At 48.6% G+C, this 14014-nt stretch overlaps 1 protein-coding gene across 13 annotated transcripts in view; it reads left to right on the top strand.

Annotated features, from left to right (window-relative positions):
• The window catches only part of Gtf2ird1 (GTF2I repeat domain containing 1), a 102618-nt gene that overhangs the window by 48024 nt on the left and 40580 nt on the right, over nucleotides 1-14014 (top strand). For all 13 annotated transcript variants that reach the window (XM_085837240.1, XM_085837251.1, XM_085837249.1 and 10 more), the window contains exons 6-9: nucleotides 4167-4477; nucleotides 5304-5393; nucleotides 6778-6861; nucleotides 13642-13825. In XM_085837240.1, the coding sequence (XP_085693366.1) occupies nucleotides 4167-4477; nucleotides 5304-5393; nucleotides 6778-6861; nucleotides 13642-13825 (669 nt within the window). The remainder of the gene's footprint in view (nucleotides 1-4166; nucleotides 4478-5303; nucleotides 5394-6777; nucleotides 6862-13641; nucleotides 13826-14014) is intronic.

The following is a 14014-nucleotide window of genomic DNA, read 5'->3' as shown; positions in this document are numbered from 1 at the left end:
TGTCCTGGTTTCATTTCCTTTTGCTGTGTTAAAAATACCTTGACAAAAGCCCATTAAGGGAGAAAGAGTTTATTTGGCTCACAGTCCTGGGTTATAATCCATCACTGTAGGGAGGTCAAGTTGACAGGAATCTGAAGCAGCTATTCACATTACCTCCACAGTCACAAGCCAAAAGCAATGAATTCAGGCATGCCTGCCAGCCCTCAGCTTGCTTCCTCTATTCTTAGACAATTCAGAATCCCCTGCCTAGGGAATCATGCCACCCACAGTGGGCTGCTGGGCCTCCCCATCTTTGTGTATCCAAGGACAGTCTTCCTACAGACGTAACCACAGGCTAACCTAATCTAAATCTCTCTTTGAGACTCTTCCCACGTGATTTTAGATAATGTCAAGTTGACAATTAAAACACGTGGGGTGTGGTGTTGCGTGCTCTTCTTAGCTCTTGTGAGGGAGAGGCAGGTGGATCTCTAAGTTTGAGGCTACCCTGGCAGAGTCCAGGCCAGCAAAGGTCTACATAGTGAGACTGTCTCTCAAAAACAAAAGACAAACAAACCTAACTGTCTCACCACAGCCAGAGGGCCGAACACTAGAGACACCCTGGGAGGACGCTTTTGGGAAAGCTTTGGGTCTAATGGAGGAAGCAAGGGTCATACATACATAGCCCAGTCATACAGTGTGATCGGAGTCAGGGGCTGACTGAAAATTTCCCCGAGGGATCAATGTGTCAGTGCCCAGAAGAATTCTGACTTAGGGGTGAGTCACTCATAGGGTTTGTAGGGTCAGGGACACGTGATGGTGACCTCTAGGGTTGATAGTGTCATGCAGGATTGCATGTCCATAATTCCAGCACTTTTGGGAAGTAGAGGTAAGAGGATCAGGCGTTCAAGGTCGTCTGCAATTGCACAGTTAGGGTTTCATCGCTGTAAAGAGACACCATGACCAAGGCAACTCTTTTAAAGGACAACATTTAACTGGGGCTGGCTTGCAGGTTCAGAGGTTCAGTCCATTATCAATATGTCAGGAAGCATGGCAGCATCCGGGCAGACATGGTGCTCCAGAAGGAACTGAGGGTTCTACATCTTGATTCAAAGGCATCGAGAAGGAGACTCCTCCACACTGAGCAGAGCTTGAACACTAGAACACCTCAGAGTCCACCTACATAAGGACACACTCCCTCCAACAAGTCCATACCTTCTTCTAGTGCCATTTTCCACGTGCCATCACATTCCACTGCCTGACCCCAGAGGTTTGTTCAAACCCGCAAGTCCATGGGGGCTATACCAAGCCATAGCACAGTATAAAAGACATTTAGTTCAACTTCAAAAGTCCCCCTAGTCTACCACAATCTCAACAATGTTTAGAAGTTCAAAGTCTCTTCTGAGATGCGTGCAATCCCCTATAAAAATCCTCTGTAATCCCCAATAAAATCCAAATCAAAAAGCTGATCACATCCTTCCAACATCACAAGATGTACATTACCATTCCAGAATGGCATAGTGAGGAAATAAGGGAAGTCAGGAAATTAGCTAGGCAAAGTCCAAACTTTGCATCTCCATGTCTGATGTCAAAGCACTCGTTAGATCTCCAACTCCTTTCATCTTCGTTAACTGCAAGAAACTGCTTTCGCTGAGGTTCCATTGCCCATTAGCAGCTTGGCTCGGCAACTATTCCATGGCTCTGGCATCTCTAACATCTTGAGGTATCCAAGGCTACTTCAACTTTACAGCTTCTTGTGTCCGTGTCTGGGATGCACACATGATCTTCTGGGCGCCTCCTTCTGGGCTGGTGTCACTTCTCCAGCTCTGCTCTCTGTAGCACTGTGGGCTCTGGTTGACTCCACTCCCATTGTTGTTGCTCTTCTCGGTGATCATCCTTTGGTACTGGGATTCCCAATATGTATGAGGGGGTCTTCCATTGCAAATAGGCTTCACCAATGTCCTCTCCTAAGTTTTTTTTCCTGGTGCCAGGTCTCAACTAATTTGCATGACCTCTTCAGTCCTGGGCCCTCAATTGCAACTGAAGCTGCAACTTCACCAGTGGCTTTTCCTGGCCTCCCACACAATGCCAAGCCTCAGCTGCTCTCTGTGACCCCTTCATGCTTTCCAAACCAGTACCCCCTGGGTGACTCTTACACATTACCAAGTCCAGCTGCAGCATGAGGTACAACCTTGGCTATCTCTGGAACTCAGCTTCTTGTGCTCTCAGAAAACACTTTCCAGAAGACTTCATCTCAGTGATGCTGGTTTCTTCTTAATCATCACTAATTTTAAACTCCAGCTAACCAGCATCAATTGTCCTAGTAGTCCCTTCTATTCTGGACTCTAAAACCAGAGCCAGTGGCTGAAGCTGCTGAGTTCTGCTGCTTGCTGGGGCTGGAACATGCCCCTCCCCCCTTGTTCTAGTACACTATTACCAGCTTTCTGCTCTCCAACACCTTAACTGCCTAAGCTTGGCTGTCCTGGAACTTGCTCTGTAGACTGACCTTGAACTCAACGATCTGCATGACTCTCTGTCTCAGTGCTGGAATTTAAAGGCATGTACACTATGCCTGGACCTAAGCTTTTCTTTACCTTTTCACAAGATCTTTATAAGTTCATTCCAAATATAGTCAGTCACATTGACAACTGAGAATAGCAATCCCAATCGATCCTTTGTCAGTTTGACACATAATCATATCTCCAAGTGAAAACAGTAGCCGGGTCATCATAACACCTAACATGATATAGCCATCCCTCGCTCAACTGCAAAGGCATGAATAAGCTTAGCTGGGTGGGCTCTTGCCCTGAAGTTACCAGTACCGTAATTCCATTTAATATCTTTGAACATAGGATTTAGCTACATTCCACTTCCTGGTGCCCCTTTAATCTTTAAACCATACATTTTGTGTTTTTCCTTTCTAACCTTGCTATGCTTAATGAAAAGTCTGTTCCTCATAAGAGTAAACCACATGACGAAGTGTAAGCTGGGCATTTTAGAGATTTCCTTTGTCAATGCAATTAATCTGAATCTCTTCACCTCAGCCTCAGGCAGACTCTCCAGACAAGGCAGCTACAGCCTTTATCAAATGATCACAAGAAAAGTCTCTAGGCCACGCACTAAAGTTCTCCTCTTCTGAAACCTCTTGGGCAAGGCCCACACTGTTCAAATCACCCTCAGCACCACTGTCTTCCATGTTTCTACTATGAAGGCCCATTAAGCCCCACTTAAAGCAGTCCACTGCTTTCCTAATCCAGAGTCCCCAAATCCACATTTCTCCAAACACAAACATGGTCAGGCCTATCCTTGAAATACCCTAGTCCCTGGTAACAGCTTCTGTCTTAGTTAGGGTTTTAGTGCTATGAATAAACACCATGACCAAGGCAACTCTTATAAAGGACATTTAAGTGGAGCTGGCTTAGTTTCAGAGGTTCAGTCCATTATCATCATGGTAGGAAGCATCCAGGTAGACATGGTGTTGCAGAAAGAACTGAGTGTTCTACATCCCGGTTCAGAGGCAGCCAGAAGGAAATCTCTTCTGTACTGGGTGGCGCTTGTGCACTAAGAGAACTCAAAGCCTCTCTACACATTGGCACATTTCCTCCAACAAGGCCACACCCATTTCAACAAGGCCACACCTTCTAGTGGTGCCACTTCCTGTGGGCCAAACATATTCAAACCACCACAGTGAGTTTGAGGCTACATTGCTTAAATGAGAGCCTGTCTCAAAAAGATGTATTAATTGTAAATGTCTTGAGTTGAGAGAGCCAGATGGTCTGGATGTGAGCTTGGGCCATGAATGAGATTCCTAAGAGGCTGATGGGAGGTGAGGTTGAGGCTAGGCCAAGGTGGATATCATTGGACCAGCATAGCCAGGGGCTTCATCTTCCCTGGCAGTGCATGAGCAGGAGGGACAGATGGGATGGGAAGGAGTCAGGTGGAGGATGGGATTGGTGGCTTGGAGCACTGATGCAGGCTCGGTGCAGGCCTGGGTCTTCCAGTGGTTGACACTTGGTATCAGATGCATTATACCCACAAAGTGGAGCCTGGGTTCCATCCTACCCCATTGGAATATCTGTAGTAGCCCAGGTCTGTTATATTCTATAGAGTGTTACTTGGTCTGTGATGGGAGACATTTACAGGCAAGAGTAGATATGTAAAGAAGTCCTCATCTCTTCTCTATCACCCAGGCCTCCTGATGACGGTGGGCAGGACACGAAGGCGCTGGTGGAGATGAATGGTATCTCTCTGCTACACAAGGGGTCCCGAGACTGTGGTCTGCATGGCCAGGCCTCCAAGGTCGCTCCCCAAGACCTGACCCCCACCGCCACCCCATCCTCTATGGCCAACTTCCTGTACAGCACTTCGATGCCCAACCACACCATCCGGGAACTCAAGCAGGAGGTGCCAACCTGCCCGTTGACCCCCAGCGACCTGGGCATGGGCTGGCCAGTGCCTGAGCCCCATGTCCCCAGCACCCAAGATTTCTCTGATTGCTGTGGTAATGCTGTAGTGGGGACCTACATGTCTCTCTGGGTGGTTACCTCTAAGGAGGAGGTATTTCTGGGCAAGGGTGGGGTTTGGCCAGTTGCATTCTGTGGAGACCCAGTTAAACTTGGGCCTCGGGCAGACCTTGCATGGGATCAAGAGACCTCTAGAGAGGCCCCATGAGGAGACTATAAACTAATTAGGGATGATGAGGTGGTTCAGCAGGCAGAGGAATTTGCCAACCAGTTTGACAACCTGAGTTCAATCTCTGAGGCCCATGTGGTAGAAGAAAATCGAACCCTACAAACTGTCCTCTGACCTCCACACATGCACCAGGTATGCATTCCTAAGAGTGCACGAAACAGCTGGGTATGAAGAAGACGAGGGCTTGTGTGTGACAGGAAAAGTCTCTCACTGAGCCTCAGTTTCTTCATTTGTAAAATGGGGATGCTTATGTGAGCCCTTATGGAAGACACTTGGGATCAAGATTCCTCAACTGGACATTTCAGATTTGGGTGTTGGGGAATATGGTGCAGTTGATTGAGCTCTTGCTTAGCTAAAGCCATTTGTCTCCAAGCCCGATGACCTCAGTTCAATTCCTGGGACCCATATATAGTAGGAGAGGGACTTCCTCCACAAGCTGTCCTCTGATCTTTATAAGTAGACGAATAAATGGAATTAAAAGGATGAGATTCTAGTGTCACCACGCCCGCCTCTGGATAGCCAGTTCCTGCACGGAGAGCAGCTAAGAGACCGGAGCCTCCTGATCATGGGGCTCAGTTTCTCTCACGTACATGGAGCCCCTCCAAAATGTACGCCTCTCTTTCCCCCTTGTTTAGGACAGACGCCTGCAGGGCCTGCTGGGCCTCTCATCCAGAATGTCCATGCTTCCAAGCGCATCCTCTTCTCCATCGTCCATGACAAGTCAGGTAGGCTGGCGCCCTGGGCGAGGACCCGGTCAGAGTGGTTTTCTGCCGTGAAAACAGGTCCCTTAGACACTCCTGAGAGAAGGGAGGAACAGTTTGTTGCTCAAGGAGTGACAGCCATGGGTGTCACAAATATATGCACCCCTATCTAGAAATTTTCTCACAAACACATCTAGAGGTTGGTTTTCATGGTAGTTCTGTCAGATTGACAAGCAGGTCTGATCATCAGAGCCGATGAGGAAGTCAGTTTTGGTGTAGTATCTCTCATAAGCTCGTAGGCATGATGTCAGACAGGCTGAAGCCAGAGAGCCGTGTGTAAGGTCACTCTTGCAGCACCTGGGCTAGCCTCTGTATTGGGTCAGCTGACCAGGCTCGCAAGATGGCAGCTGATGTTCTCAAAGTTAGAGATCCACCACTGAGGAAGGAGGAAGTCTGTATTTTCATGACCTCTCTTCAGAAGTTACTGTCACAGCCACTCCATTTTATCCATGAGAAATCCAGAATGTTCCAGCCAGTTCTCAGAGGGGGAAGAATTGGATACCTCCCCGTGAGAGAAGAAAAATAAAAAAAAGCTAGATGTAGGCCTTTAGCTCAGCATCCAGGAAGCAGAGGCAGGAGGATTTCTGTGAGTTCTAGGCCAGTCTGCGCTACCTAGTAACAGGGCAGCCAGACCTACACAGTGGGACTCTGTCTCAAAAAAAAAAAGGAAGAGGGGAGCCGTGTACAGAGCGGAGGTAGGCAGTTCTTGTTTGAAACCAACCTGGACTGTACAGTAAGACCCTGACACAAAAGAAAGGAAAAGAAAAATGGGGGAGAGGGGCTGGGAATGTGGCTGCGTATTGTTTAAGAGTCCCCTAGTATGGGGCTGGGCCACTCTCACCACAAGAGTCCCTGTCCAGAATTTCTCAATGAGGGGCTGGGAGCTTGGCTCAACAGTAAGCCACTTGTCTAGCATGTACAGGGTCCTTAGCTTCTTCCACTCACACCTGCCTAATTTGCTAGACATGGTGACACAGACCTGTCATCCCAGCACTCAGGAGGCTGAGGCAGGAGGGATTTCAAGGTCCAGTCTGGCCTCGTCTACATAGTAAGCCCCTCCTTTCTCAAGAAATGTAGCATTCCCAGACTTTTGTCTGCCTGAGGTAGGGTGGTCTGTGGAGAGGAAGGTCAGCTACACAGCTCTTTGGGAGATGCAGAAGTGGACATGGACCAGTGAGGGACCACCCCAAATCTCACAGGGGCTGAGGTGACTGTGAGTGGGAGGTCTGGGTGTTTTAGAGTGGTACCCTAGGCTCCTGGAGGGAGAGTGGCAGGAGCCTGGGGCTCTGACAGGGGGCAGCCCCCATTTTAGGGACCAGTCCTCACTGGGCCTTCTGTGTTTTGATAGAGAAGTGGGATCCCTTCATCAAGGAAATGGAGGACATCAATACCCTGCGGGAGTGCGTGCAGATTCTGTTTAACAGCAGATACGGTGAGTGGGCGGCGCGGCCCACCGGGTGAGCATCTCATTATGTGTGGCAGTCGCTCGTGTTCCCCAACACAACAGCATGAGCCATATGCCGGCGCCCGCGCAGCGTCAGTGTGGATGGCATCCGGCGTGGGCTCTCCCCTGTCTGGGGAGAGGGTGGTTGTGTCAATATTTCCTTCGCAGATTCTTTGTGGGGGCGGAACGATGGCAGATCCCCAGACCTTGAGTCACCTATGGGGAGATGGGCAGGGGTACACATTGCTCTCTGTTGGCTTAGAGTGTTTCTGCAACCCAGTGATATTCTCTGATGTTCGTGTGTGTGTGTGTGTGTGTGTGTGTAGTTATACATGAGTGTGCAGGCGTATGTGCATGTGTGTCAAGTCCAGAAGAGACCCGCAGGCATCATTTTTTAAGCATCATCTACCTTTTGTGTGTGTGTTGTTGCTGAGACAGAGTCTCCTGCAGCTTAGACCAGCATTGTCATGGCTGACGTTCAACTTGTGATCCTCCTGCCTCTACCTGAGTGCTGGGATGATAGGCGTGCATCACCACGTCCAGTTTTATATTGGAGCTAGAGATAGAATACAGGGATAGGGCTGGAGAGATGGCTCAGTGGTTAAGAGCACTGACTGCTATTCCGAAGGTACTGAGTTCAAATCCCAGCAACCACATGGTGGCTCACATCCATCCAAAATGAGATCTGATGCCCTCTTCTGGGGTGTCTGAAGACAGCTACAGTGTACTTACACATAATAAATAATTTAAAAAAAAATACAGGGATATATTAAAAAGTTCTTGGCCAGTGAGGCAGCCCTGTCCAAAAAAAAAAAAAAAAAAATAGTTGGAGAGATGGGCTAAGTGGTAAAGAGCATTGGCTGCACTTCTGGAGGTTTTGGGTTTAATTCCCAGTAACCACTTGTGGCTCACAACCTTCCATAATGGAATCTGACTCCCTCTTCTGTATATGACAGATCACTCATATACATTTATATATATATATATATACACACACATTTATATATATATATACACACACACACATATATGTATACACACACATATATATACACACACATATATATGTGTGTGTGTGTGTGTGTTATTAGATATATTTGTGTGTGCATGCTTGTTTGTGTGCATGTGTGTGTGTGCTTGTGTATATGTGTGTGCCACAATGTAAGAGTAGAGGTCAGAAGGTAGCTTATAGGAAGGAGTCAGCTCTCTCCTTCCACTGTGTAGGTTCCAGCTACCAAGCATGGCCTGACAAGGCTTGGCACCTTTAGCCCCTGAACTACTAACTGTCTTACATTCCTGTTGCTGTGATAAAACACCATGACCAAAATCAACTTGGGGAGGCAAGGGTTGATTTTTTTTTTTAAAGATTTATTTATTTATTATTATATGCAAGTACACTGTAGCTGTCTTCAGACATTCCATAAGAGGGCACCAGATCTCGTTGCGGATGGTTGTGAGCCACCATGTGGTTGCTGGGATTTGAACTCTGGACCTTCGGAAGAGCAGTCGGGTGCTCTTACCCACTGAGCCATCTCACCAGCCCCCAAGGGTTGATTTTTATTTCAGCTTACACTTCTCAGTCACCCTCCGTCTCGGAAGGAAGGCAGGGCAGGAACTGAAGCAGAAGCCATGGAGGCGCAACGTTTAGTGCCTTGCTCTCATGGCTCGTCCAGCTTGCTTTCCTACATCACCCAGAACTGCCAACCCCAGGTGACACTGCCCATCATGAGGTGGGCCCTCCCACATCAATCGTCAGTGGAGAAAATGCACCACAGGCTTCTCCATAGGCCAGTGGGGACATTTTCTAATTGAGGTTCTCTCTTCCCAGCTTGATAAAACTGGGAAAAACCATGTAGCCATCTTCCTGGAAGTCTCCTGTAAAAGTCACTTTTATTCGCCTAATGTAATTGTCATCTCAGAGGCTGACTGCTTCTGTCTGCTAACCTAGCCTACGTCCTGGAAGCTTCTAGCCTCTGGACAATCTTATTTAGGCCTAGAATGTTTTCAGCCTCTGAGAGTTACTGCTGAATAAGCTCACCCCTTTTTAGTTCATTCTGATCTCTGGCTGCCTGATTCAACTCAGCTGTTCTTGCTCAAACTCCTCTCTAATCTGACGGATGCAATGCAAACTGGCTTCTGACTGAATTGCTCTGTCTGGCCTCAGGCGACCTTTGACAATATGTTCTTTTGGGTCCTTTTCATTCTCTGTCCCATTCTGTCTTCACCTGTGTCTAGCTTGTTCTGTCTCTGCAACCTGTCTCTGTAAAACTGTCCACTCTCCCTCTGCACTGCTCTCTTAAGTCACCTCTCTTTCCTCTCTCTCTTCTCGTGAGAGTTGGCCATATCCTATTCTGTCAAATCTTTCTCTGATTCATCACTTTTTCTACCACTCAATTAGACATCACTTTCAAACATGGCTGCTTCCTTCTACAAACTAACTTTACTTTCATTGTTTGGGATTAAAGATGTGTGCTAAGAGGGATTAAAGGTGTGTGCTAAGGCTGAGCCTCCACTTTTCCAGTAAACAACACAGTCTCGGGATTCACAGTGTGATCAAAGATCCTGCATCAGTCCCCACTCCTTTGTCCTGATCCTTTGAGACGGGGTCTCTTACTGGCTTGGAACTCAGTAAGTAGGTTAGTGGAGCTGGTCAATGAGCCTGGGGCTCCATCTGTCTCCAAAGTGTCAGTGTTGGGGTTACAAATGCAAGTTACCTCTCCTGGCTTGTTTTGTTTTGTTTTGTTTTGTTTTGTTTTGTGAGAAAGGGTTTCTCTGTGTAGCCCTGGCTGTCCTGGAACTCTCCCTGTAGACCAGGCTGCTGAACTCAAGAGCTCCTCCTACCCCTGCCTCTCAAGTGCTGGGATTAAAGCTATGCACCACCACTGCAGGCCTCTCCTGGCTTTTTTTGCATGGATTGTTGGCATCAAAATTGGATCTGTATGTTTGTAAGACACTGAATTCAAAGTGCATGGCATTTTACCAACTGAGCTAAGACTTTTTTTTTTTTTGTTTTTCGATACAGGGTTTCTCTGTATAGCCCTGGCTGTCCTGGAACTCACTTTGTAGACCAGGCTGGCCTCAAACTCAGAAATCCGCCTGCCTCTGCCTCCCAAGTGCTGGGATTAAAGGCGTGTGCCACCACTGCCCGGCTGAGCTAAGACTTTGTGTGTGTGTGTGTGTGTGTGTGTGTGTGTGCGCTTCACATGTGTGTGCACGTCAGAGGACAGCTTTCTCAGGATTTGAGTCTCTCTAGCCATCACTTGGGTACCAGGGATTGAACTCAGGTTGTCGGGCCTAGTACTGAATGCATCTGCTCCTGCAGAGCCATCAAGAGCCCTTGTCTTTTTTGTGGTGTTGTCGCAGTCATTTTGGGTGTGTGAATGTTTTACACTTATCTTGCGTGTGTCTGTGTGTAAGCTGGAGTGTGAGGACAGACTTCAGTTCACTCTTGCTTGTTCCATGTGTGTTCCAGGGACCTAGTCAGGTTGGGATGGCAGTGAAGCACCTTTTCCCACCAGACCATCTCTCCTCCCCTCTTTTGGATTTTTGGAGGCACGCTCTTACTCCCTAACTGAGGCTAGCCTGGAAATCTCTATTTAGGCCAAACTACCTCAGCACATCAAATACTGGATTATATACATGGCTAATTTATTTACCTACCTACCTTCTTTCCTTCCTTCCCTTTTCTTTCTTTCAATATGTATTACTTATTTATTTAGAGACAGGGTCTCATTTTCCCTGGCTGCCTTTAAACTCCCAGAGTAGCCAAGGATGACCCTGAGCCTCTGACCGCCTGCCTCCACTTCCTGAGCCGCCCATTACAGGTTTGCACCACCATACCCACTTTTGTTCAGTGCTGAGGATGGAATCGGGGCTTTGTGCATGCTAGACAAGCACTTCCTGAGTCATATCCCCGGCTCCTTCATTTGTTTTTTTTTTTTTTACACAGATTTATCTTCTATAGTCCAGGCTGGCTTTGAATTCATAGCCATCCTCCTGCCTCCGTCTCCCCAGTGCTAGGATTCCCAGGTATTCACTACCGTCTGGGCTTCCTGCTTTTTTGCCTGATTTAATGTGCTCTAAGTGACAGGTCTTTTAAACTTCGGGGAGGTAAACTCTGTAGATGACCCAAAAGCTGAGTTTTGTAAACTATTTAGGAGTTTGTTCTAGGGACAGAACACCACACTCAGTAAATCTTGAGACACAAAGTGATAGGTGTGAGGATGGATACCCTTGTGTCCAAGGGCTACAGCAACCAATGCCTAAAGGACTTGGGTATGCAGATGCATGCATCAGTGGACATGTGCATGCAGGTGCATACAGCAGTGGACTCAGGGGGTCCCTGAGGTGTCAGAGAGGGAAGCAAACCTGTCGAGAGATGAGAATGAGAACCCAGTGCAGGCTGACTTTGTCAGCCTGAAGTAGATTTCAGGGAGTCTAATGCCAGACGGTTCGGTTCGTTGTCAGCATATGTAAAACATACTACAATTCGGGAAAAGGTTTCCAGGCAACAACCATGCCAGTCAGTCCGATTGAGGCATAATAAAGCTTAAGGTGTGACTGCATAGAAACTCTTTTTACAAAGTACATGTGACCCTGAGGGCTGGTTCTACAGCCAAGAGGCCTAGAATCTAGTGTGGTCTCTGACAGATAGCACAGAGGTCAGCAGGCCATAAAGTCCATGTGACATCTCCTCTAAGGATGGGTAATGGTCTAAGGAGGGAAGAGTCTGGGATAATTATTCTGGGGGATTTGGTCTGCCTCTATAGACAAAGGTCTCCCACTCATTAACAAAATTCACTCTGAGGTCTGGGCGGGAAACCAGGTATTTTATCTCCTCCGCTGAGAAGAGGCCCCTATGTGTTTACATTCCTGGTTTCCCTAGGGATCTAAGGACTTTTATGTCCTCAACAGATAGGTACAGCCGTGTGTGCTCGTATGCAAGTGCATGTAGCTGTGGGCATTTATGTGCAAGATCATACGGTTGTGGGCCCTTGTGTGCAAGTGCATGCAACTGTGAGAACCTGGCTATGGCTGCCTGCAGCAGTTGGCATGAGGGGTCAGGAGTCCACAGTGCTTTCTGAGGATGCAAAGGTAGCTTTGAGGAGGCTCAGGTCTCAGGCTAGAGAATCAGGTGCCTTCCTGAGATGATGTCCTTACTGGGTGAGCTGGGACTGGTGGTCTGGGCCTTCTGCATAGGGTCTGGGGTGACCTCGTTGGCTGTCTGTCCAGGAGTCTCCTGACGCAACCAGGTGAACCCTCCTGGGCTTTAAGGATGTGGCATGGGGAAGCTCTGGGTATGTGCAAGACAAGGAGGCCTAGGTCAGAGCTGACATCGGCTGGGCTTCAGCACCAGGCCTGGTGCTATCTTTCTGGCTACTAAATATGCTTGTGATGGGCCAGTGACGGGGTGGGTTGCTTATGGTAGACAGAGACAGACAGACAGACACCAGGCATGGTGGTACACACTTGGAATCCTACTCTTTCTAGAGGCTGAGGATTAAGATGTCCAGGCTGCCTGGGCTATAAAAGAAGATACTGTCAGGAAAGCTAAAAGAGGTTGGGATATGGCTCTCTTGTGCTTGCTTAGCAGGCATGAAGCCCTGGGTTCCATCCCTAGCATCATACAAACCAGGCACGGTGGTGCACGCCTGTGGTCCCAGCTCTTGGGAGAATCCTGAGTTCAGAGAGAATACCCCCCTCCCCCCATATCAGGACAAAACGTTTTTTGAGGCTGCCCCTGCATGGCCAGGAGTGCGCATGACCTCCACAGAGCCACTGCCCAAACCCTGAAGGCAGGGAGGGTGGCTCCCCAGACAGGAGGTGGGGGGTGGGGGAGAAATGACTTGACAGCTGCTGAGATTTCCAGGGTTTAATGTGACAACGAGCTAAGTGTGACTTCACAGTGTAGAGCTGGCTGCCAACGCTGCCAACAGACAGACCTGGGACATGTCACAAGAAAAACAATGAGCTGTTCCTGAAGCAGCCTGGATGCTTGTGCCCAGCCCTGACTTGGCCCAGTGGCTGAAGGGCAGCTCTGGGCTACAACACCCAGCCCCAAGGAAGGACTGGCATGCCCAAAGAAAGCAAGCAATATTCGGAGCTTGGCGTGATGGTGTGCCTGGTCTGTAAGCCCAATGCTTGAAGGCCGAGCCTGGAGGACTGCTGTGAATTTGATGCCAGTCTGGGATATAGAGCAGGGCCCTGTCTTAATGAGGAACAGGAAGGGAAGCTCAATTGGCTCAATTGGTACAGGTGCTTGCGGCTAAGCCTCTTGCTCTGGAACCCACATGATGGAAGGAGAGAACCGACTCTTGCAAGTTGTCCTCTGACCTCCACACTCAGGCTGTGGCCCTTAGCCATGACTCCCAATAAATAAATAGTGAACCTTCTAAAGTGTTTGAAAAAGGATGCTGGGCCAGGCTGTGGTGGCACTCAGAAGACAGTTTGAGGTTAGCCTTGTATGCCTTGTATATAGAGTAACTTACAGGATAGCCAGGACTACCCAGAGAAACCCTGTGTGTATTTGTGTGTGTGTTTGTGTGTGTATGTAGCTGGGGGACACTGTTCTTTAATGCCTACATTTGGGGAGCAAGACAAATCTCTGAGCTTGAGGCTAACCTGGTCTACACAGTGAGTTCTGAGTCAGCCAGGACTTTGTCTAAAAAAGTTGAAAGAAGCACACGCAGCCAACAGTGTTAGACTGTGGCCGATACCGTATCCACTGTGACTTGTCCCTTGCATTCACCCTTGTTCTTACCCTTCCAGCGGAAGCCCTGGGCCTGGACCACATGGTCCCTGTGCCCTATAGGAAGATTGCCTGTGACCCCGAGGCTGTGGAAATTGTGGGTATTCCAGACAAGATCCCCTTCAAGCGACCCTGTACTTACGGAGTGCCGAAGCTGAAGAGGATTCTGGAGGAGCGACACAGCATTCACTTCATTATCAAGAGGTATGAATTGGCTCTGTTCTATGAAAGAAAGGCTTCCTAGAATCCCCCAGTGAGGGGCTGGGAGCATGGCTCAGTGATAGAGCACCTGCCTAGAATCCCCCAGGGAGGGGCTGGGGGCGTGGCTCGGTGGTAGAGCCCCTGCCTAGAATCCCCCAGTGAGGGGCTGGGGGCGTGGCTCAGTGGTAGAGC

This window comes from Mus caroli, unplaced genomic scaffold, assembly GCF_978045245.1.
Source record: "Mus caroli unplaced genomic scaffold, Mus_caroli_1 scaffold_4, whole genome shotgun sequence".
NCBI classification, from domain to species: Eukaryota; Metazoa; Chordata; class Mammalia; order Rodentia; family Muridae; genus Mus; species Mus caroli.
This window is presented reverse-complemented; position numbering and strand designations above follow the sequence as displayed.